Source organism: Erigeron canadensis, chromosome 3 (assembly GCF_010389155.1).
Source record: "Erigeron canadensis isolate Cc75 chromosome 3, C_canadensis_v1, whole genome shotgun sequence".
Taxonomy (NCBI): Eukaryota; Viridiplantae; Streptophyta; class Magnoliopsida; order Asterales; family Asteraceae; genus Erigeron; species Erigeron canadensis.
Genome location: NC_057763.1, coordinates 39,019,037 through 39,044,450, shown reverse-complemented (window position 1 = coordinate 39,044,450; position 25,414 = coordinate 39,019,037). Strand labels below are relative to the sequence as shown.

Genomic DNA, 25,414 nt, shown 5'->3' with positions numbered 1-25,414 from the left:
TGTATATAATTGATGTGAAAGGTTAATGGACATATTTTAAACGATAAAGGACTGACAGTGTAATTTAATCATTAATGTTAAGAGGATAGTGTATATGAAAGTATTTTAAGGCATATTTTCAACATTACCAAAAATAAAAAGGGTTATTCTTTTTATAATATAGTATAGATAATATAATATAACCAAGTAAGGATAATTTTGTTTTTATGAGTAAACTTTTTTATACAAATTATTTTTTTGCATTCTCTACAATTTTTTATGTAAATAGTTCAGCTGTTATCGAATTTTATTTTTTTATAACATAATCATATGTTTTTAATTACTTGTTTGAATAATTTAATTCCTGTTAACCTTAATTAAAAATGTATTTTTGTTAAGTTTTACTTTTTTTTATTTATCAATTTATTACGAGTAAAATTTTTATTCATATTTAATAAACATGGTAATATATTAAGGTTCAAAAATTCGTAACAGAATTTAGTTACTAGTTGATGTGTTACTTCAGAATAAAACATGTCTACATGATAAAATACTTTAAATTTATCTTTACTAACATCAATTATATTTACACCGAGCTATGTGGCTATATCACTGGGCACCCTCACTACCACAAGTCACCGTCATTACCACCATCACTGCACATTGTGTAGCTAAAATGTTAGTATAATCAAATTATTAAGAACTATTAAAATAACTTTTAAAAAGATATATTATTTCAATACAATAATATATACGGTCCAAAATGATTTATTAATTAGGTTATGCTTCAAATTATAAAATATCACAAATAAAACAAATAAAATTATAATTTTTTAACAGAAACTTATTGCATATAATGAAAATTTGTGTACATCAATATATATGTTGTGTTTTTTATGAATTTTCGTGCATCATTTTTATCATTATTTAATAGACAATAACATATTTATTTATTTTAATTTAATTCTTGTTATATATACAAGAAATTATATATGTTAACTTAATAATCTTGTTTAAATCAAATAATAATAAAATTAAAAGAGAATGGTAAGTTACATTTATCATGTAATTATGACAATGACACTATGAAGATAATTTGAGATATTTATTAAGAAAATTTATCACTATGGGAAGTAGACACCACAGATATTAATGTGTTTATGACATAATATTTTTTTTAACAGTTAGTCGGTATTTAACATTAGGGAACACCTTACCGTATAATGGTAAAACCTTAAACTACGAGATGTAGACTATAAGTTGTTACAGGTGATTCTGGGAAAAAACCCATAGACTTGTCACTCTTAAGAGTCGAACCCAAGACTTATGGGAAAAACCTATACAAACTAATACACCATACAAACTAATAGAAAAAACTTTTTTTTTTAACATGTACAAAATACTTATTTATGTTATAAAGAGTTCTGATAGAAATATCACTTCATTAACCACTGGGATAAATCCTAGTAGTCAGGGGTGTTTTACTAAACCTGTTATGCGGGGCCCCAAGGAGTTTACTTCAAGGTCTCGAGTTCGAGCCTTGGTAGGTTTTCCTCAACAGTATTTTCCATTTAAGGAGGTAGTATTGTGGGAAAGACTATTTAAGATCTGCTTAATACAAGACCCTTTCGTTATGCAATTAACACATATCATACACGTCTAATACTTATAAAAAGAAAAATATCACTTCGTTATGTTTTCCTTTACAATAATTATTCTTTCGTAAAATTTTTCATTTGTGACGAGGAATTTAATACCGATGCGATAAGCAGGGTCCATGCGCCAACCAATCAGATTTCTCAAAACACTAGATCCAAAAAATGGTATTCCTACTCCTTAATTTATAGACCCCACCATACACCTAGTTGCTCGTTGTTTTTCTTCTTTCTTGATTAATTCTTAGCATGTGTTCTCGAGTTTATATGTAAAGGAAGAGGAAAGAAGAGAAGAAAGATGAATGAAAGAGAATGAGTGCATTTTCTTTCCTTCCAAAAATGGGAAGAAAATATCTTATACAAATTCTATAGAATTTTCCTTCCAAATTCTTTCCTTTCTTTTCTCTTCTTCTCTTAAATAAAACTCAAGAACCCAAATTTTTTTAAAATCTTTCACAATCTTTTCTTTTCCCTTCAAAACAAAACTCAAGAATATACCCTTAAGGAAGTAATATTGTCACAACAAATTTTAACTATCTACATCAATTTTTACATGATACAATTATACATTATACAATAAATTTTGTACATTTATTTTAAATGGTTAAATTTTATTGTATGAATATCACTCCCTTAATGTTTATCTTATTCAAATATTCACTAACAAACAATTATATAAATTCTGAAGATCAATGTGCTTATAAGTTATCAGGACCGGCAAGTGAATTTCAATGTACGTGTGCAAGATTGAATTTCAAATATGGGGGGCCATATACAAAAAGATATATATATATATATATATTTACGATAATTACTATAAGTGTAAAAAAAATATTAATTGCTTATAAGATTCCTTAAACACGAAATGTTCATATCATAAAGGTAGTTAGAACTTACTATTGATTTCATTCATGGTTGAATAATGCCTCTTTTCGAGCCGTTTTTTAAGCAAAATTATTGATCAAACTTTTACAATCAATACTATCTAATAAATCATCCTCAAATCTTATCATTGCCAATTCATTCAACCATTCTTGTGACGTTGTCGACCGCAAGTATTACTTTAATAGCTTAAGTTTTGAAAAACTTCTTTCCGCAGTTGTAACGGTCACCGGAATAGTCAACAACACTCTATATACAATACATGCATTAGGAAAACAATCCACCCGTTTTATATAAAATAATAATTTTATAACATATATTTATATTATATTAATATAAAATTAAGAATTTTTTTTTAAAAATGGGGGTCTGTCTTAAAAAAATGAGGGCCCGCTTTAAAGTCGAGACCCTGTACGCTGTCCTACATTGCACATGCCAAGATCCTCCACTGTAAGTTATAACAAGATGGGTAGTTGCGCGATACATCGACAAAATATAACGTGTGAGGTATCATGACAAAATATAGCATGTTATCAAAACTCAAAGATCATATTCAATTCATTTACTTATTCTAAATAAAAATTTTCTCAAATACTTTATCATTCACATGACATAAAATTACAATATATAAAACTTTATACACATTTTTATATATTATTTATATAAATGATTTTATTTCTTTGTAAGTTATAATATTATACGGAGTTCCATTATTATAAAAGACGTGGCTAACAAGTTATTAAGTAAAATTCAATTAGACAATTTATCAAATTAAATGACTTTAAGACACATTTATATAAAACTAGGTCTTTTACCCGTACGATGTGCGGAGTTTTTTTAAAGCAGTATAATAATAAACTATATTATGAAACATGAAAAATATAGTGATCTCTAATCCTTGGATCGATCGTGTAATGTGAACTCCATGCATAATGTTTTAACATACAAATAAACCTAAATTCAGTTTGAAATTTGGCATTGAGGACTTTGGTTATACTTTAAAGAATTGTTATAGTTGGTCGAATACCCGCAACATACAATTAGGTCAACAAAACAAAACAATGAAGTGTAGTGTAGACCTACATGTAAAGTTGAAACACGCGAATTCGATTTATTGGAGTGCCCAGAGTATATGATCAAGAATTAGGTGAAGATGTCTGGACTCTGAACCAACCTATTTTGATACATCTATTATCGTCTATTAGTTCATATAGAGTATATTTTTTTCACATCATGATGATTGAATCTTTTGACTACATAGAGCTTGATGAATGTTTAACTATTTGTTAAATAGCAATTATATACATACACAAAATAAAGCTTAAAAAAAACCTTTTTTATAGAATTACTAATGTGATTAGATTATATTACCATTCATCCTACATACATACAAATGGAATCAATAACAAATGAATTTGTAATCGTACGTACAATTCTAACAAATATAAGGATTTAGTAATATAAAATTTGTAATCGTACGTACAAAGTGACGATTTTATTAAAAATAAAAATAAATAATAATAATAATAAAAATAAAAATAAAAATAAAAATAAATAATAATAATAATAATAATAATAATAAAGGGTATGTAAGAATTTGTGGATTTTTGTAATATTCTTGCCAAATTAATGTTGATCAATCTCATAAATATATTGTTTTTCATATACGATATATCCAATTTTATAGTTTCTATATTCTAATTTATACTATATTTTCTATAAAAAAGATTGATAATTTAAAAAAAACATGAAGATGCCACATAGGATAAATCTTATGTGGCAACATTTAAGCATAACTTTGATTTGGGGAGGATGGCTTAAAAGGTTAGGATTCATACTGTTTTAATATTTATATAGATTATATGGACCAAAAGTGTAATTAATCTATTATTAATGATGATGTCATCAAGGTAATATATTTGGTGTAAAATAAGATGATGAAATCAATCAATGGTCCATACTTTTCCAATTTATAATGATTGGTTTTATTATGTTTTAATAATATATATTAAAGATGGTTGACTAGTTTGAGGGTAAGATAAACATTTCGTCAATGATGACTAGTCAAACTGGTCAAAGACATTTCAGGTTTTACCTAAGGTATTGAGTTCGATCCTTATGGATGACAAGTATAGGGTTTTTTTCCTCAAAATACTTGTAACGGCTCATGGTTAACATCTCGTTGCCCAGGATACGTGCAAGACTTTACCATTATACGGTGAGATTTCCCTGATGTCGTATACCGACTGAATGTTCGAAAAAAAAAAATAAATATTTCGATTACTTGTACATTAAAGATGGTAAGTATAATTAATATGCTTGATAAGAGATTAAAAATAAAGTAATATGGTAGTCAAATAATATCTCTATAGTTTTAAAAACTTATCAAAAATAGTTATGAGAATATTCAATTAAACAAGAGATTCATGAGTTAAAAATATTGTATTCTATAAATAATCTAAATGGATAAAACTTTTGTTATTTTTCATTTTATAAATTCTAATTTTGTTATGTAACTGTGGGTAAATATCTTCCTATTATATAAAATAAACATTTTTTTTTTCTCATTCCATTATTGTATCTTTAGAATATTGTAAATGCCTTTATTAATATAACTAACATTATCTATAGGATTATTGAATACTTAATATACTCTTAATGAAATGAATTTACAATATATACTTCTTAATTTCTAAAATAATTACGCTATACTTTTACCTTAATAACCTATATTGTTTGTCATCGTCCCCACTTCTACCTGTCACTGTCATTAGCACGCCGCCACTACAACTATCGTCGCCGTACATATCGTTCGATTATTCGTATAGTCAGTGGCGGCTTAAGGTTTTCGGAGGCCTTAAACGAGATTAATCTTGGGGGCCTAGTTCACTACCATATAGATTAAATTTTAAAGAAAAATGGGAAAAAAAAAGTAGCTAGATTTTTGTTACTTTACTAGTAATAAAAAAAGATGTATTTGTTGATGCAAAAACCAAATAGGTGTCACTGTAATGTAAATTATGTAATGGTATTTAGTCCAAAATTCAAACATTAAGTCTAATATATAAAAAATTGAGGCCTTTAGAATTTTGGGGGCCTAAAGCGGTCGCCTAGTCTCATTGTACTGTCGAGCCACCTCTCCGTATAGTAAAAAACTAAATGAGTCATTGAATTGAATTTTTATACATTTATGTTGTCCAATCATTGTTTCACACGATGGTATGTATATTTTTAATTATCATATCAAAGATAACTCCGCCACATGTCTAGGAATTTCATAATCTTGAATCAAAGTTAGATTTATTAATTAAAGTAACTCGTTCCCCGATAGATTTAAAATTCGGCTTTGTAAGTATAGGTGGCAAATAGGTTGGTAAGAGGTTTAATAATCTTTAATCTTTTGTATCCCTATGTGAGAAAAATTAAATATATATGCACGACTTGTTCATGTGTGATACAAAACTTTTAGAAGGTAAAATTTCATAAGAGAATGCATCCCCTCATTCCCCTGCACGTGACCCAATCTTAAACTAATTAAATTACTTGGACATCATCTTTTCATAAAACATATAAACGGTGTATTACGGTCATAAATATTCTTCATTTTTACCAATTTGACTCTAAAAAAATAACTCAAGTTTGATTAATCACAATCAGTAGGTAGGTGTATTTTGTTTTCATAATAAACTCAATTCTAGGCGTTTAGTAGTATGGCCCCTTATCAGTTGAAAAGACAAATTTGACTTTTCAAAGTCAAGAATAACATTCGGTTTCACTATTCCTACAATTATGAACCGATAAAACATATGATACGATTGATAATCAATGAACGAAGTTTAAAATATCGGGAGATAGAAAAAATAAGCCTATTTGAAATTCCATTCACAATAAGCCTATTTGAAAATGATTAGCCAACCAAGCTTTCACCTATGAAGTCAAAATTCCCAAATTCGGGTGATAGAAAAAATAGACCAATGGACCAGGTTTTCACAATCCACTTTAATTCACTATCGCATTTCTTCCGCCTTTTGCTAGTTATCTCATCGTTTCATTACCCAACACCTCCAAGATTTTTTATTTTATTTTATTTATTTTTTTCATTTCTTACAAACTTAGTTTGTTCAACAAATCTTGTTACTTCACGTTCCTCATTTACTTGCTAATCTAGTCTGAAAATTTTCAGTTCATGCATTAGGTAAACAACATGTTATTAATTTACCATACAATACATATGTTAAAAGTTAAAACACATTGTACAAACAATTTATGCATAGTTTAATATACAACTCACCTGCAAAATTAAGAGGTGTTTGGCTTAGCTTATTTTTCAAACTTATTTGCTTATTTGAGTTGGAGATAAGGCCCATTTTTTGTGGCTTATTGTTGGACTTGTAAGCTTATTTAGCAATTACAAGTCATTATGAGCTTATAAGTCCAAAAGTGTATACGCCATGAAAACGAGGCTTATCAAAGATAAGCTAAATGCAAATAAACCAAAATAACCTAAGCCAAACACCCCGTAACCGTAAAGTATATATAATCAGTGATGTTTGTTTAGAACTCATTAGGCCAAAATGATAATAAGCCACTTATTCATTTGGACGTCATATCTAGCTTTTATGTTGGAAAGCCTTGTTTTCTACATTCAGACATTCGCCACCACTTGCTACCACTACCGTCAACCGTCATGATGTCTGGTTCCACGTACCGGAGACGGCTTATTCCCGGGAAGGGGGCTGCAATCTTCCATCTTTAGTGGGTTTATGTAAAATCATCTTTCTTGAAAAACCCACAAAAATTTTGTTTGATAATGTTAAAAAAAAAAGTAAGTAAGCCCCAATACCTCGACGGTGTATGGGGGAGGTTAAGATGTAGGCAGACCTTACCTCTACCTAAGTAGAGAGGCTGCCTCCAGTTTCTATCTAAATGGTAGAAAAGGCCCTCCAACCTTTGCATGGGATGAAGATCGAACCCATGACCTCTGATAATGTTACTAAAGATATATACCAAGATATATACTTTATTAAACTATGTGATGTTGTTTATATAAAATTTGGAGAAAGAAAATGAGGACAAATTTGATCTTAACTTGCTTGTTTCAGAAATATGGGGATGTGAGTGCCTGTTAGTGCAGTTGAGCATGGGAGCTTGCAGAGCCCATCTGTTTTGTTCTCAATGTTCACAAGGCAGGTGCTATAAGGTTCACAACTTGTGTATTCCCATGATGCCAACCGCCAAAGAACTCGTGGACCTACTAAAAGTAAGGTGGAAGACCGGGCACATAATCAAGAGTCTGAAACACACCAAAAACACAGAAAATTGCTTTTGAATTGAAACCGACTTTGTGCCAAATCGTGGAGTGTTTGCGTATGGAGGCTTGCAAGTGAATAGAGCTCATAGAAACCTTTAAATTTATAATTATCGCTTATGCCAGAGCTTTCACCTATACATGAACATGTTTCATCAAACCATACAAACCAAGTACATATATAGTTAGCCAGTTCTGGCTTCCTACAAGGATCAGTGATTATAATGGCCAAAGTGGTTGGTTTGTGTTCCTCACAGGCTCACACCACTCCAGCCACTGATGTGGACCACTACGGCCACAACAAGGTTGCTGAGTGGTGGTGTCATCGTGGATACATCCACGTTGGGTTTGTGTGCATGGTTGATTTTTTTTTTTTTTTGAGATATTATGTGGTATAACAGAGTATTGTGTGAGGTATTGTGAGATCCAGTCTTCTGTGTGATTGCCACAAGTGTGATTTGGTTTGCAACCCTTTTGGTGTGGTTGTGTGAACCATTACGATTCCTACAAACGTATACCACATACACTATTCTTCATGGAAAAAAAAAATGAGACAAAACATAAGCAAATTATTGGGGCCAATATATTAACTTCTACCAGATGATCAAAAAGCTGAATTTACATTTTCTAGTTTGCTATCTCAAGAGCCCCTAAGTTGGCCACTGCTATACCCCAGTATCAATCTTCTATCTATTTCTTTAACCCGAAACACTAAAAATGCATTTAACCCAGTAAGTAAATGGGCTACCCGGATATACTAGTTACTCCCCAAATGCAACAACATCAACTTTAAGAAAGAAACAACCAAAAATTAGCTGTTTTGCCCCAGGCGCTCATTAGCATTTGGCAAAACGAGAAGCAATCCTCTTTTGAATAGGGGTCCTGCAAGACGGGCACTCCAACATGCCCTTCTTCTCATGGATCACATTGCATTCAGCACAGAGAACCTGATGCCCACACGGAACAAACACAATGGTCATCTCATGTGTCAAACACATCACACACTCGCGATCCTTCTGTAGGCTCGTTTTCGCATATGTGGACTCAGTAGAAACTTCTGGCAGTGAAGTCCCTTCAGAAGGCTGCCAGCTCATGCCCTTACGCATTGCTGCAATTTTCTGTGTCTCCGCCTCCAACTTAAATTCCGCAATCTCATACTGAATCATCTTTAGGTCACTTTCAAATTTCTTTATGTCTTTCTCTGCCTTTTGTGCATCCATCTTTCTCTTTGCTTTGGCCAATGAGTCAAGATGTTTCCTTTCATTCCTTATAGATACAGCTTGGTGAAGAAATTTGGCAGTCTCCCTTTGCTCGTTTGCCAATCGAGTCTGAAATATTGAGTTTAATTGCAATTTTTAAACATCTTAATTTTATTTTAATCAAAATGTGAGCACTCTTGTTAATCAAACAAAAACAAAAATACCTCTGTATCTTTAAAAAGGCGTTTGGCCTTTTCTAGGTCCCCTTGCATTGGACCCGCTTTCCGTTTCAGTGATTTGAGTTCTTCCTCGAATAAGTTATTTTCAGCTCCATAAGATTCAGACTTCTTCAGAGCTTCCTTTTCTTTGCGCAGAGCTTCTTCCAAATTTTTAGTTTCATTTGAGCTTCGGTTTTCAGCTTTTTCCTTTTCCTCTTTAAGGACTGCTTTTTCGGACTCTAGCCTAACAATAGCTGCACTAGCCATCTCAGTATTATAATTAGTGGCATTCAAAGAAGCTGTTACTTCTGCTAACTTCTTGATTGTATTCTCTTCCATAGCCTGCTTATCTTTCTTTAACCTTTCGGCTTCCTGCTTTTCAAACTTCAACTTATTAAGCTCGGGTCGATCTTGGCTAAGCCTCTTGGCTACCTGCATAACCTTCAAATTCGCCCAATCGTCCCAGCTTTTAAGATCTTTCTGTAACGATCGAAGTTGACCAACTGCCGCCAGTATCATTTTATCCTTGTCATCTTGTGGCACGTGCTCACCCTTCAATTCATCATATGGGATTCCTGCCAAATAGTACTCAGCCGTTTTATGATTCGGAGGGACCGTTTCAGACTTCGGCGTCACCTTTGGTGTCTCAGTGGTTTCCTTCAAGGGTAAAGATGAGTCAATCATATTTACAGAAGACGGCCCAGACGTCGAACGTTTTCGTGTAGTCAAAACACGCCAGCTAGCAAGTTCTGCCTTTAGGGCTTTTTTTGACCTCTGTCCCTTGTAAGGCTTTTCAAATTGTAACAGCTTCCGTCGACTGCCGTCTCTTTTGTGCCCTGGCGGGCAATTTTTACAGCATTGACAGTTGTCTTTATTTATTTTGCCAGAACTGGAGGCTAGATGGCCAACGCTCGAGGCTATGGTCTCTTGGTCTCGAAATTCAGATTCAGATGGGGCTTCAGGCTCGATTTTTGCAGACGTGCCCTCTTCTTGAACGGCTTTAAGACCTCCAACCGAAAATTTCTGAAGGTCTAAGTCTGCATCAGTTGCATCAATTACATTTAAATCACATATCAACAAAGTCCACATTGCTTCGTGGACGGACAAAGATGGTTTAATTTCTAAAAGTATAGTCACCATCTCTAACATCATATACTCCACCATTCTATCTATATCATCAAACATATAGAATGTAGGATCGTGACATTCTGTGTTTTTTAAACAGTCCAAACACCGATCCACTATAGATGACACCATGTCCTTGATGCCATAAAAAGGACCACATCTTAAAACCATGGTCTCTGCAACCTCCTTGCTGTACCCACTTTCAACTATCCGTTTTATAGCATTATTAAAACATGTATGTAAAACATCTGATAGAAGTTCTGCAAGTTCGGTTACAGTTTTACTGTCCCAACCAGAATGACAAGCCTGTGCTTCCATATCCCCCTTTGGCATATCGAGACTAGCCTTCATTCTCTCGATAGTTTTTTTATGGGATTCTGCACATCAACATATTCTTGTTATAGATGATGAAAATTCACATTACAAGTTCCATTTTATCACATATAAAAAGATTTTCCTTCCCATAATCCCATACACCTCTATAAGCCCCAATAAAATACGAAATTAAGGAGAAGTAAATAACAAACTAACTGAAGTAAAAGAGCAAACACAATGCAGGGGCCCTATACAAGATATACATACACTCACTAAGCATTATTCATACATCTATTTTCCAAGGTTTATTGCAAGTAAACTATTTTTGTCCAATAAGTTCATTAAAAGATGGTGTTGGGTCTCTTTGAGTTAATTACAAGGTGTTTTCATAGAACAATGTATGGTTTTAAAAATCACAGCATCAATTAATAGATGTAAAATGTATATACAAAATCATTAGCTTTGAATATAATGATTGTAAAAGTTATTGATGACTCAAAAGTCAAAACCATCGTTTAATAATCTTACTGGACGAAATATAGCTTGATGGCCTCTACAGGACAATCCGAAAAGTATGTCTGTATCCTTGGCAACCAACTTTTTCTTTAAGAGCATGTCACCAGAAACTGAAACTAGTGGAAATCGAACCCAGGGCAACTCTGTTGGAGACTGAAGTTCATTATTTCCCACTCTTCACCAACTCAGCCACCCGTTAACGGTCATAAATCGATTCTAAAATGTAAACTTTCTATTGGAAAAACAAAATGGAAGGTTATTTGCCTAAAATAACAACCTACTTCTCAATTGACCCGATTGGATGAACGTACTAACTTTTTACCCAAGGGTCCACTAAAGGTTGGGTCTCATTACAAATTATGGGCAACTTTCTTTTGAGATGACTGTGATTAAACTTATATCACACTTTAAGATATGCTATGTTTCAATGTACTCGTATATTGCTGATTCGGCACGTGCCTAGTTAACAAGTATGAGAAACGAGGTTCAATATAAATCACTCAAGACGCCATAAAATGACACAATTTACATTTGTGTCCATACATTGTAAATTTTTCAAGAAGATAAGGCCACATCAACATCATATTACGATAGACATTTCATCACCATCATTTGAAAGAAAGGGGAAAAAAAATTAGCCGAGAATTGTAAACGGAGCCAACTTGAAATGGACCCGAGACCAAAAAGTAGTATGTTTCCCAACTAAACTATTGAATAAGTAACTTTTATCATTAGTCAATTAGCCTCAAAATAAAAACAACTGAAACAGTCATGACATCATCTTATGATCAAAGCAAAAACATGTATACATTCACATAATACACATTACTTCACAAAATGACAGAAAATATTCACTAAAATAACAGAATTACCTTTAATCAGCTTTTTATAAGATAATCCCAATTGAAAAAAACCCTGAAACACAATTGAAAAACACACAAATTAATCACATTAAGATAAAATAAAGAAAGAAAAAAAAGTTTCATTCTTTCAGTAATTTCAACAAACACTTAAGAACATAAAACTCTCTCCATCCGAAAGTAGGGGTAACAATGTTGTCATTGACATTAACATAAAATAACATAAAACTATAATCATACTGGCTTATAAAATCAATTTAAGAAAGCCCAAGATTCCCATTAAAAACTAACAATAGGAAAATAAAAAATATAAAAATCTAAGAAATTTAAGAAAAGAAGGAAGCAACATACCCACCAAACTATTAGCTTTAATCTTGTTGTTTTGATGTGTAATAAAAGTTTAAAACATGAATTAAGTTAAAAACCAAGAAGAATTGTTTCAAAGAATCGAGAAAGTAAAATGGTCAGCAAAGGACAAGTATGTATGTGAAGAAGGGTTGGTCGGTGTTGTGCTGAAAATGAGAAGGGAGGGTTTTGGAGCAATTTATAGGGGACTATGTGGGAAGGGGGAGACCCAATTCACCAGGGTTTAAGATATAATTTAAGTGACAAAATGGACAAACTTTTTCTTTTTTCCTTTCCATTTTTTTTTATTATTATTTTTTTATTTTATTCATTGTGTTTTTGTTAAAAAAATTTCACCCAATAAATATTTTATCGGCAAGCTAATTTATTGTTATTATAAAATTACAAGAATAATAACAGTTTTCTTTTCAATTTGTTCTAAATCAACATATAAAAAGTATAAATTGTGTGACGACATTTGAAGCATTAACATTTTATTTTATATGTTACGAGTGTAAGTACTCGCGCGTCACGACGATGAGACGGTGGGGTGATAGGTCATAAAGTGTGATAGCCAAAAGCCTTAACCATACGGGTTCCGTTATTGGATTTAAAAATTCATCGAAAGTATATCGAATGATATCTCTAATGAAAGAGCATTAAATTTTAAGAACACCCCTATAATTTTTATAATTTATCGATGTACGGTTTGTGAGATAAAAGATTTTGAAGGAATTGGAGGAATAAATAATTTATGCAGGAGAGAGAAAAAAAGATGATTGGTTGAGATATGAGGAGAGAGAAAATGTGTTTGATAATATATAATTGATAGAAGGGACATTTTGAAGAAGTAAATGTTGAAACTTAAAATGTTAGACAGAGGGAATCTACTTTATAATACGAGAGATAGTGTTCGTGCGTTGCAGTGGTGAGATGGTGGGGTGGTAGGTAATAGGAGGTGATAAGGCATAGAGTGTGATAGCCAAATGTCTTAGCCGTACGCCCTCGAATTTGAAAATTCGTCGAATGTATATCGAATGACATCTCTAATGAAAGAGCACGAAATTTTAAGAACACCCATACAATTTTTATAGTTTATCGATATACGGTTTTTGAGATAAAAGATCTTGAATAAATTAGAGGAATAAAATGATTTATGGATGAGAGAGAAAAAATGAGTGATTGAGATTTGAGAAGAGAGAGAAAAATTAATAGTTGAGATTTAAGAGTATTATAGGTATATTTGGTAGAGATGTTTAAATTAGTGAATAAAAAAGAGGGACAATATAGGTACTTCAGTTCATTTTTGAGAATTTCAAAAAAGGGATCTCCTTTATAATATAGTATTAGAAGTATTAGATATTAGATAGTATAGTATAGATAAAGTATATATATATATATATAACTCTTATAAAAAAGTGGTTAACCAAGCTTTTTAAAGCCCTCTTACAATCTAAAATTATATTGAAAAAATGCCACATAGGATTTTATCCTATGTATCAACTCCATAATTTTTTCAAAAATAAACTATATATTTAGAAAAAAAATGAACTTATATATATTAATTAATAAATAAATATATTGTAGAAATCTAATTTTCTTTTTCTTTCTCTTTTGGGACGGCACATTCTACCTTTTCTGGATTAGTCAATTAGATTAAACAAAAATTAAAACCACCATGGTGTTGATAATCCATTTATAAAAATCGCAGCAACACCTTCAAATGAATATAACTGTTTTACTTTTTGGATGTTAAGAAGAACATTCAACACATAAGGCATAGTCAAATTATCCTCTTTGAATTATATATCCAGCCAATTGTAATTTTTCATGTGACTTTTAACTTTTTTGTAGAGAAATGTAGTGGAATTGTCACTCTACATTAAGGATCAAATTGTATGTCTTTGAGTTCTGTTGTAACAAGACGACTACATGATACATGTTCTAGATGTAGATCATTTAGTGACAACAAAAGGCAAATTACTATAATTACTAGAAGAAAAACATATTACTAAATTCTTAATGATAATTTAAAGTATAGCTTAATAGCTTAAGTCATTCTATCTCTTTAAGTTCATATTTTGTCAAACTTTTGGTTAAATCCATTTCTGTTCAACCATATATTTATATGTTACTAAACTATTTATATAGTTCACATCACGTAATTCTAATGAAATATGTTCGCTATCGTTTCTTCATATATAAAGTGTATTATATAGTTTTTTATACAGTTCGCGCATCGCGCGGGTCAAAAACCTAGTATATATATATATATATTAGTTAATCGTGTATGTTGATGCAACTATTATCTTTCTCATATATAACATTATTATTATTATAGATATATATTCTACTTGTGTCATTGTGTGATTTAATTTAATATATTGTAAACAACATTTTTTATGTTATGTTAGTATGTATTAAGTTAAAGTGTGTTTTGACTTATTAGTATTCAAAATGATTCATCAACAAACTCATCAAATATAAAATTGATGATGTGTAACTCTAATAATAATTTGTAAACATATAAATTTCATTTTTTTTTAAAAGGTAACTTTTATTACTACTATTCACAATACCTCGATAAAACGTTGAGGCCTAAACAAGTATACATATACAGCCATTACATCAGCTTGAAATGACACCACTCTTGCCAACTAATGGCTACATTCCTTTTGCGATTTCTATACCAAAGATACCCCAACGATCTAATGTCATGGAAAATGGATTCCACACAAATGCCCTTATTGGTGAATCTCTTTCCATTTCTAGCTATCCAAATGCACCAACATGCTATCATCACGATTCCTTTGAGCGCCTTCCTTTCCTTTTTGCCCAAACCCACAAAGTCATGGATTTCTACCAAATCCTTAATGGAAAACATAAAGAATGGTTGTGCTTTACACCATAAACTGATCTTGTACCATACTACCGATGCCACACTACATGAACAGAATAAGTGCTCTGAAGTCTCGAGCCCATCTTCACAGAGTACACAATCACTGTTATCCACAAAGCAATTTTGAATCTGGAGAGCCTCAGCCGTAGGAATCATGTCCATAGTTAGACGCCACATGAAGATATTCACCTTCTTCGGGATCCAGGGTGCCCACACTAAAACATATCTGTTGCTCGTATCGTATGCACTTCCAATGAACTCTTTGACTCCTTTAACTGTAAATTCATTGTTGGAGCCGCCTCTCCAACACCATCTATCAGCCATGTTCGATATATTTATCCCGTCTAATGTAGCACACATATCATTCCATTCCTCAATTTCCTCATTAGAAACCGGTGCATGAGACCAGTTCCACATATAGTTACTGTCCACTGAGCAGCCAATACGATCTCGAACCTTGCACTTTTTATCTATCTCGAGACTAAAGAGTCTGGGGAACTTATCTTTCAGAGCCACTTCGTCAACCCAAATATCGAGCCAAAACCGTATGTCTAGTCCATTACCACATACACCTTTCAGCACCTGGTAGATACCTCTGTCATTAACTTTGATAGAATCGATAGCCTTCACAATAGACTTCCAAATACCAGAGGACTGCTTATCAACAGGAAGGAACCCCGAGCTTTTCTTTTTATCATGGATAGCCATGATTACTTCCTTCCATAGACTTGAAGTCTCATTCTTAAATCTCCACAGCCACTTAGTCAAAAGAGCTAAGTTTGAGTCTTTTAATCTTGACAGACCCAACCCTCCGGATTTAACCGGAGACGTTACTCTATCCCATGTCACCCAATGAATTTTATTGTTTCCTTCTGACCCTCCCCATAAGAATCGTCTAATAATCTTCTCAAGTCCGTTGATAACCCATGTCGGAACTTTATATAAAGAAAAGTAGTATGTAGGAAGGCTTTCTAAGACCGACTTAATCAAGGTGACCCTGCCCCCAATAGAAAGACACGAGGCTTTCCATCTAGACAGCCTCGCTTCAAAGATGTCAAAAAGGAAATTCCAGCTTGAAATTTTATTCATGTTAGCCCCTACCCATAGTCCCAAGTGTTTGAATGGAAACTCACCTGGTGTACAATTGACTGCTTCCGCCATCGCCTTAATCTCTTCGTTGGAAACTCCGACGCCAAATAAATTGGATTTACCCCAGTGGATCCTCAATCCTGAACATATGTTAAAAACACGTAAAATACGAGCCATATTTTTAACATTAACTGTCGACCAATCTCCGAGTAGAACACAATCATCCGCATATAAGAGATGGGAAATCGATGGGCCCGTTTCAGCCAACCTTATACCCCTGACAGTTCCAGTTCTAGAAGCTCGGTTGATCATAACCGATAAAGCCTCCATGACGATTAGGAAAAGAAAAGGTGAGATGGGGTCCCCCTGTCTCATGCCTTTATGGCACTGAAATTCAAAGGTAGGGGAGCCGTTCACCAAGACAGACGATCTTGCAGAAGAAAGAATCCCCTGAATCCACAAACACCACTTTACTGGAAATCCTATAGGGGAGCCGTTCACCAAGACAGACGATCTTGCAGAAGAAAGAATCCCCTGAATCCACAAACACCACTTTACTGGAAATCCTATAAGTTCCATGATCGACTTCAAAAACTCCCAGTTGACATTGTCATAGGCTTTTGCGAAATCCAGCTTGAATAGGAACGCCTTGTCCTTCCTTTTCTTTATAGCAGATATTAATTCATTTATAATTAAAGGCCCGTCCATTATGTACATGTCACCCAAGAAAGCTGTTTGGTTGATCGAGATTACCGATCCCAGCACCTTCCTTAACCTGTTAGCAAGAACTTTCGAGATGGTTTTGTTGATAACACCTACCAGCGTGATAGGACGAAACTCGTCCAAAGAATCCGGATCCTTAACCTTAGGAATCAACGTGATGAAAGAGGAGTCGCTGCCTATACTTATGGACCCAGATCGGTAAAATTCATTGAACATGGTTGTAAACAATGGTTCAAACCTGGCCCAATACCATTTTATGAAGCGAAAATTGAACCCGTCTGGTCATTAATGATTGCATTAAGTGACGGAGGGAGGGGGGTGACTGGCGGGTGCCAAGCCCCCTCCATGAAACCCAATTTGTTTGATACATGATAATGTATAATCTTATATTTGAAACAAAATAATCAATTAGCCCCTGCCAATATAATTCATACACGACTAAAATGAGAGTAGTAAATGGCAACAGAAAACGAGACTTCCCTTTGACATCATTAATTGTTTGATAAAGTATATTTTTTTCATATATTCAATGTAATAACATGAGAAAATTGTAAGTAATTTTTTTGAATCGAGGCTTTACTTCCACATATTACGTTTTTTTCCCCTTCCATTTCATTGTCTAAATATGAAATTACTACATTCATATGGTAAAGTATGTTTTTTCAAATAATGATCGGGGCTTTAGTCCCACGTATCACGTACGACCCATTTTTGAATCGTTTTTATTTACGATATGTATTATAGTTTTCCAACCCCCCTTAATCTAGAATCCTGACTCCGCCCCTGGTTGTATTTGCATCTATTTTGTTTTTCAATATGTTTGTTATGTGTTTAAGCATTTATAGTTAGAACATCCACAACGACATTAAGTCATTAAAAACTTTAACTCATTATTCCATTAACTTTAACCTGTTAAAAAGTTGTCACTCTAATGAAAAATCTTGTTTAAAGGACTTTTTTTAATTAAATTTCTATACATATAAGAAAAAGCTTTTGGCCAAAGTTAAGACTTTTTTCCGCAAAATAAGATTTTCATTTTACACCATTGGAGATGCTTTAGTAGACATATATGAAAAAAAAAAAAAGTTTTTATGCTTATTGAAAAGATAATGGGGTTATCAATAATATAGCATAGGCTTTAGTTAACTTATTATTTTAAGTTTGGTTTTAATTGTAATGGAGATTATTTTTTCTTAAGTATGTTTTTACTAATAATACTAAATATTTTAAAATTTAACATTTTAAAGTTGAATTGATACAAATTTGAGTATAAACGTCATGTTATATAACTTTTGAATTAAATCGGTGATTGTGGGTAAAAGTAAACATTATTTAATAAATGAGTATGCAAAATTTTCACTAAAAATATATAACTTTGTTACATATAATTTGTTTTATTATTTTTTTCGTGTATATATAAAGTACTTAATTCTTATAATAATATTATAATATTAGGTAACGTTATAATATTTTAACTATATTATAATATAGCTCATTATATTACATTTTTTAAAAAAAATAAATTTAATGTTCACATTTTTGGTTTCGTCTAGTATACATCTTTATCTTTATATATTACTAAAAGACAACTTACCTAATGACTTATTAACCAATCAAATCGTTCAATTACATCAAATTAATTTTTGCTAATGTCACCATTTAAATTTAAGAAAACTTTATTTAGTTAATATATAATAGATTATTTAAAAAAAGTCGAGAATACATATGTGGATAAATACAATATCAAACCTATCATTAACTTCATTTAAAACATGAGTAAGCTATTTTTTTTAATAAAAAAAGTTGAGGACACATATATGGATAAATACAATATCAAACCTTTTATTGACTTCATCCAAAACATGGGTAAGCTATTTTTTTAAACATATTTTATTATTATATTATCTACAAAGGTAAAAAGAACTGTTCGACCATGATTTACAAAGGTATATATTATTTAAATTTTGTGAACTTGATGCTCTAAATATTTAATAAATAAAAATATATTAGTTTTAAATTTATGCTACTTTACCTTTTTTATTATTTACAAATTTTAAAATACACACAATTTTTTTACACAAAGTTGTTATTTTGGCAAAAAAACATTAACCTTTGCCTTTTTAATTTTATGCTAATTTTTAATGGTATATTTTAATATAACTCATAGCTTCATTATAAGCATTCAAATCGTTAATATGCTCAAGTTAACGAATAAAATACATAAATGATAAATCATATATCAGCAAAACTTATACTTAATGCAAAGTTTGATCAATTTAAAAATCAAAAGCACTGAACTTAATATTTTATACTATCAATGATATTTAAGTCATCATAGTACTCGATATTTTTAAGACAAAGATGATTGATAAAACCTTTTACAAAGTTTTAATTTATTCTTCTTATTCATAAATTAACAAAAGATGATCACTTTTATATTCCGTAGATATATACGGGCTAAAATCTAACTTAAAACTAAAATTCAAGGAAAAAATCTCATAAAATTTATTATTTCAAAAAGTCGAACTTAAATGACTAAATGTGGTTTGTAATGTTAAGAAACATTACAATTATGGAACAAATTCGTAAATGACTAAATATGTTTTTAAAGCAAATTAATAATTCTACAGATTTTAAATTTAAATGTCCTAATAAAAGGTGATGCATGTTTTTAACTTTTTATCTTCTTATTTATATATATACTAAAAACCAACTGGTTTTTTACAAGTTTCTATGCACATGGTACAACTACACATGCATGCAACTTTGAACTCTTTACCTTTTAACCCCCTAAAGATTTTACCTTTTACATTTAAGCCCATCACCTTTTACTATTTTACATTTTAACTCCCTAAAGTTTTCTCTTTATTTTTTAACCCCCAAATTTAAGCCCATCACCTTTTACTACTTTACATTTTAACTCCCTAAAATTTTTTCTTTACTTTTTAACCTCGAAAGTTTTTCCTTTTAAAGTTTAGCCCATCAACTTTTACGTCTTTACCTTTTAACCCCCTAAAGTTTTTATCTTTTACATTTTAGCCTATCAATAAAATGCTTTATTGTTACAATGTCAAATAAATGTTTGTTGGTGACTTTATCAAATTTGTACCAAAACATTGTCATCTGAAAAGATAATCTACTTGAGTCTCGCCGCAAGGTGTGTAATATAATATGCGGTAACGTGTTTAAGCTTAATGAATCATTGTCCACGACGTTACTATAAAAGCTCCGCGGCAACGTGCGAGTGTTTATTTCTAGTTGTATCTGTTATCTAATGATTTGTTTATTACTTTTGGTACATGGCTTCAAAAAATTAAAATAGTTGGATGACCATACATTCGATGGTCAATACTAAGAAATTTAATTCTCTAAATCTAATGTGTACTAGATGATATTTCTCTAGTTCGTGTAATATTACCTGACTAATCACAAATTAATGTAAAGTAAGTTAACATTTAAAGCTAAAGACATTTATTATTGAGGGGAAAAAAAATGATGAATACAACCTTAAGAGATGTATTATTGACGTACATAAAACTGTATCTGTTCAAATCAAAAGTCCGTTGAATTTTATGAAAAAAAATACAACTATTACCAGACATTTAATATTGAAGTAATTATTTCTAAATAATTAAAAAACACATTTAATATTCATTAATTTAATTTAATAAATATTATTTTTATACAAACTAAATGCATGATAGTTAATGCCCGTGTCAAAGGACTAGCACGGTACCTGTGCGTTATAACGGATATCATAGTACAACCTTTGTCTGAGAATGGTGTGTCTGAAATCATGTAAGAGAGCCGGTGTGTGTGAAAAAAATAGTTTTGATGGCTGCCATGTTTTAGATTTAGGGGGGTTTTTTTCATGAGGATGGTAGTTTAGACATTTTCCCCATGTAACTTTCAACATGGAGGCTATTTCTTTTATTATATTGTATAAAAGTATAGATTAATACTTACGTAGTAAAATAAATCATGTTTTGATTGTCATTAATATATATAAATTAATTATATTTTTATTAAAAATGAACTTTCAACATGAAAACTACAAGTTTTTGAAAAAATTAATAACAACCTTGGACTCAAGTTGAAAGGGTTGATATAAGTTAATATATATTATGAAGTTAATAACAACCTTGGACTCAAGTTGAAAGGGTTGATATAAGTTAATATATATTATGATAGACATGAGTTTAACTATTAATTGGGTTCTAGTTATATTATACAATGATGAGTGTTCGCGCGTTACAACGGTACCATTTAAAAAATGATAGTTAAGTGTGGTGATGATGGATACGGAAGGCGATGATCGGCGTGTCGGTGATGATGAATACTGTCACACTGGAAAGTGATAGTATGAAAGAAAGGGAGACAAAGAAATGGTGTGAAATGAACGTGTGTTACTTAAAGTCTTAAACCTTATTCTCTTTATAAGGGTTTATAGATTATCATAAATTGATTGTAAATAGAGTGAATACCAATACTATAATAAACAATTAAATAAACTCATAAAATGAAACGGATGTAATATAAACTTTTTGATTTATAAAATAGCAATAAAAAGTTAAGTATACTCACAAGTAAATACTTTCCATCAATGGCATCCAACGTTTTTTATAGGGGTTTTCACTGGTTAAAAAGAAGTAAACCTTGATTGTTTAAAAAATAAAACTTGATTGTTTTTTTATAGGGTTACACTTGGTGTATGTGTTATTTAACAATGTTTCGATATATATTTTTTAACCAATTTTAGCACATGAAACCTACGGTAAAAAAATAATAATTGGGTTTAGTTTCTAGTTTTGCCTACCACATTTTTGAAGTTAAAATGTAATTGCGACTATTGAAAGTTTATAATTATGTTATTTACTTATTACTATATAAAAGTTAAACTGAAAAATAAGCAATTCATATAGATTGATGTTATCTAATGACCAGTGTGTGATCATAAATAGGGAAATTGGGTGACAGATGTGTGATGTAAAGAAATACTCGTGTATCCTAAATGCGTGTGATGTTATACCAGAAGCTCTATGAATATGCAATTATTTATCCTAGATAAAATTATTTTGCAATGTCTTGGATTATCTCATTTTGATAAACATAATTATGATCATATTAATATACGTTAGAAAATTGGTTGACATAGCTTTATAATGGTGATACCTCATCATTATCAAAACCAGTAGCGACGGAAATTGGGAGTTGTAACATTAGAACCATGTGCAAATTCTTCGATATTTTAGACTTTTTACCCTGTAATAAAAGAAAAAGATAGTTAATTCTAAACATAAAAAAAAACCATATGTCATTTTAGATAATGATAAATCCTTTCAATTCATCTCCTTATAATACTTCTGATGCCTTCATTTTTAATCCAATTCTATATCATAATTTCATTCATGTGTCATGATCATAAGAAGCTTTTTAGGAAGATTAGTTAAGATAAATAATCATTTTCTATCATTTTAATGATTTCATTAATTATATAAATGAATAATGTTAAACACTAATTTATTAAGAGAATAAGTTAGGAGTATCAATAATTTCTCCCACGTCGGTTTTTTATATTTATTTCAAACACAATGATAATATAGTTAAAAAGATTGCTTAAAAATATAGACGATTGTATCTCATGAAAAGAGAGTTTTCAGAAAGAGCAAAAAGAAAGCTCTGTAATGGGTTTATTTAGCTTTTGGGTTTCGTGAAATAATGGGCTTCAGCCCACGTGCTTGTTTTTGTGTCTACATGGGCTTGTTTACATATGTATGGGCTCGTGTTTTAGTTTACGTTATGTCTACTAGGTTTTGGTCAGTTATCACTTGTTGATTAAGTCTTTTAGTCTTCCGAATCTTTAGTTATTAGTTAGTGGTAGAACGTGTCCTGGTTTATAGGTACACGTTAGTTTCAGTTGATATGCGTCTCTGGTTTGTAAGCTATATATATAGCAGTATTGGCATTGAATAAGATTATCAGATAATTGCAAAGAGTGAGTGTGATATCAAATAAGCTCATTATAGATGTGTGGATTTAATGTGGACGTGTGAATGTGCGATTAAACTATCTTTTAAAAAATAGATGAATAAGATATCAATTTTTTATTCCAAAGTTTAACAATTTGTTTGAAAATGATTCTATTGTATAGTTGTAGACATCTAGTTGGTTCGTGTTAAAATCCACGAGCATCTTTAAAAAAGAAATTTAACACTTTTTCATATCAGTGGAACATATGTTTTCAAATAACCAAAAGGCCTACGGTTTTATGGTATTCGATTTATCGATTAAAAGTTTGTGTCAGCTAGATTTACGATAAATAAGGTATATCTGGACCACAGTTAGATAAACAAATCATGGTGAAAAAAAGCAAAATGACTAACCTACTACCTACACATACTGGAAACTTAGCATGTGTTCTCGACTTTATATGTAAAGGAAGCGGAAAGAAGAGAAGGGGTGGAGTTTCCTTCCTTCCAAATCATCCCAAAAGTGGGAAGAAAATATCTTTAACAAATTCTATAGAATTCTCCTTCCAAATCTTTTCCCTTTTTTTCTCTTTTTCCCTTAAATAAAACTTAAGAACCTAAATATTTTTAAAATCCTTTACAATCTTTTTCTTTCCTTTTAAAACAAAACTCAAGAACATACCCTTAAATTCAATTAACAATGGTGTTGCATTTGTACCTTAATTAGCGATATAGAAAGATCTTCGATCATTTATACATTACAATTTAGCTTAATAATTAAAACCGTCACGAAACAAAACAAATCTATTGCGAGTTAAACAGATCTTATAAAATCATGTATAAAAAGTTCAATCTATAAACACGATTCTTATTATTCTATCTTATCACAAATCAATCATAAAATCAACAACACAACATATTTAAGTTAACAAAATATATCACACGCCTATTAAAGACTGATACTTCTCTTACCATTAAAGTGGATTGAGCTAAATGAAAACTATTATGGGCTTGCGACCAAGCCATAGTTTCGTTTTATGAAAACCCCAATCCCAGAAACCTATTGATAACAACTGATATTGGAATCTTATATAAACAGAGCGCATGAAAAAAGGTAATTTTTAAAATGTGATAATAAATTTTAATTGATACCCGTGTTTCATAAATGTAATGACAGTTGGCATATTTGTCGGTGAAAAGAAGAAAAACTCATGTGATTACCGGCATATCAATATGCAGTACATGTGTATATCATGAACATTGTTAATTAAGAATGTAGACAAACCGAATGTTTGACGCATTGGCCGTGTAACGTTCGACAAGAACTTCATTTGTGTCTAAATGTGTTACATACAATTTTTCTAGAAAAACTACATGTCGAATAAAGCGACACATGTCGTTAAAAGAATGTTTCAATCTTATCATAATTATATATATATATATATATACTAGGTCTTTTACCTCGTACGATTTGCGAATTATTATAAGTTATCATTTGATTAGTGTTAATTTAAACCCCTTATGTAGCACACATCTTAATCTTAATAATAAGACAGTTGAACAAATGACTAATATTTTGTTTGATTAGTTCAATGCGATTAATATAAGCAAAACAATGTTAAATAATATAATAAATATATCAAATTATCAAAATGTTTTAAAGATAAATAGGAAGAAAAGAAATAATGCTTTAAAGAAATAATGTTTGGTGAGCAAATCAAATTTTCTGTTATAAATGTGCGTGGCAATATTTTTTTTAATATAGTGAAAGAGTTATATTTGCATTATTACAAAATTGAATCTAAATAATGGAATAAATATATTTTTTTTTACGCATATATTGTACGGGATTTATTGATTATACTTTGGGATATATAAATAATAATAAATATTGTTAAAAAAAAGTATGAAGATGTCACATAGGAAAAATGTTACGTGGCAATTTTTTAGCTTAGTCTTGAGATTAGAGATGCTCTAGAATCATTCGGTTAACTACTGTTTTAATCTATATATATAGATATAGATATATATAGGGGTTAGGTAATGTAAAACAAATATTAGAGTAAAATAAATAGGACAAGATCTTGACCATTAAATTATGTTTAATTTGATGCACGGAAATTCATGAATCAATTGATGCACGATAATTTTCATGATGCACGGTGGTTTTCAGTGAAGAGAAACATATTGTTTTATTTGTTTTACTTTAATACTTGTTTTATTTTACCTAAAACACACACACACACACACACACACATAGAGAGAGAAAAGTGAGTATGAGGTTGTTATGCACCCAATTTGGGTGAAAAACCCCTCACATACCAATATTTTA

General features: G+C 31.0%; 1 protein-coding gene across 1 annotated transcript; it reads right to left on the bottom strand.

Moving 5' to 3' along the window:
* Positions 1 to 8,385: 8,385 nt before the first annotated feature.
* LOC122593990 (putative E3 ubiquitin-protein ligase RF298) lies at positions 8,386 to 12,606 on the bottom strand. The gene is made up of 4 exons (XM_043766461.1): positions 12,409 to 12,606; positions 12,070 to 12,112; positions 9,248 to 10,743; positions 8,386 to 9,152 (listed from the first exon to the last, which is right to left on the bottom strand). Exons 3-4 carry the CDS (start codon positions 10,715 to 10,717, stop codon positions 8,661 to 8,663), a joined length of 1,962 nt encoding a protein of 653 aa, XP_043622396.1. The 5' UTR covers positions 10,718 to 10,743; positions 12,070 to 12,112; positions 12,409 to 12,606; the 3' UTR covers positions 8,386 to 8,660.
* Positions 12,607 to 25,414: the final 12,808 nt, after the last annotated feature.

Excerpts from the sequence above, each read along its gene's own strand:
- LOC122593990 (XM_043766461.1), bottom strand. The coding sequence starts at position 10,717 with ATGAAGGCTAGTCTCGATATGCCAAAGGGGGATATGGAAGCACAGGCT. Across the intron at positions 9,153-9,247 it reads GCCTTTTTAAAGATACAGAG|ACTCGATTGGCAAACGAGCA; the intron begins GTATTTTTGTTT and ends TCAATATTTCAG.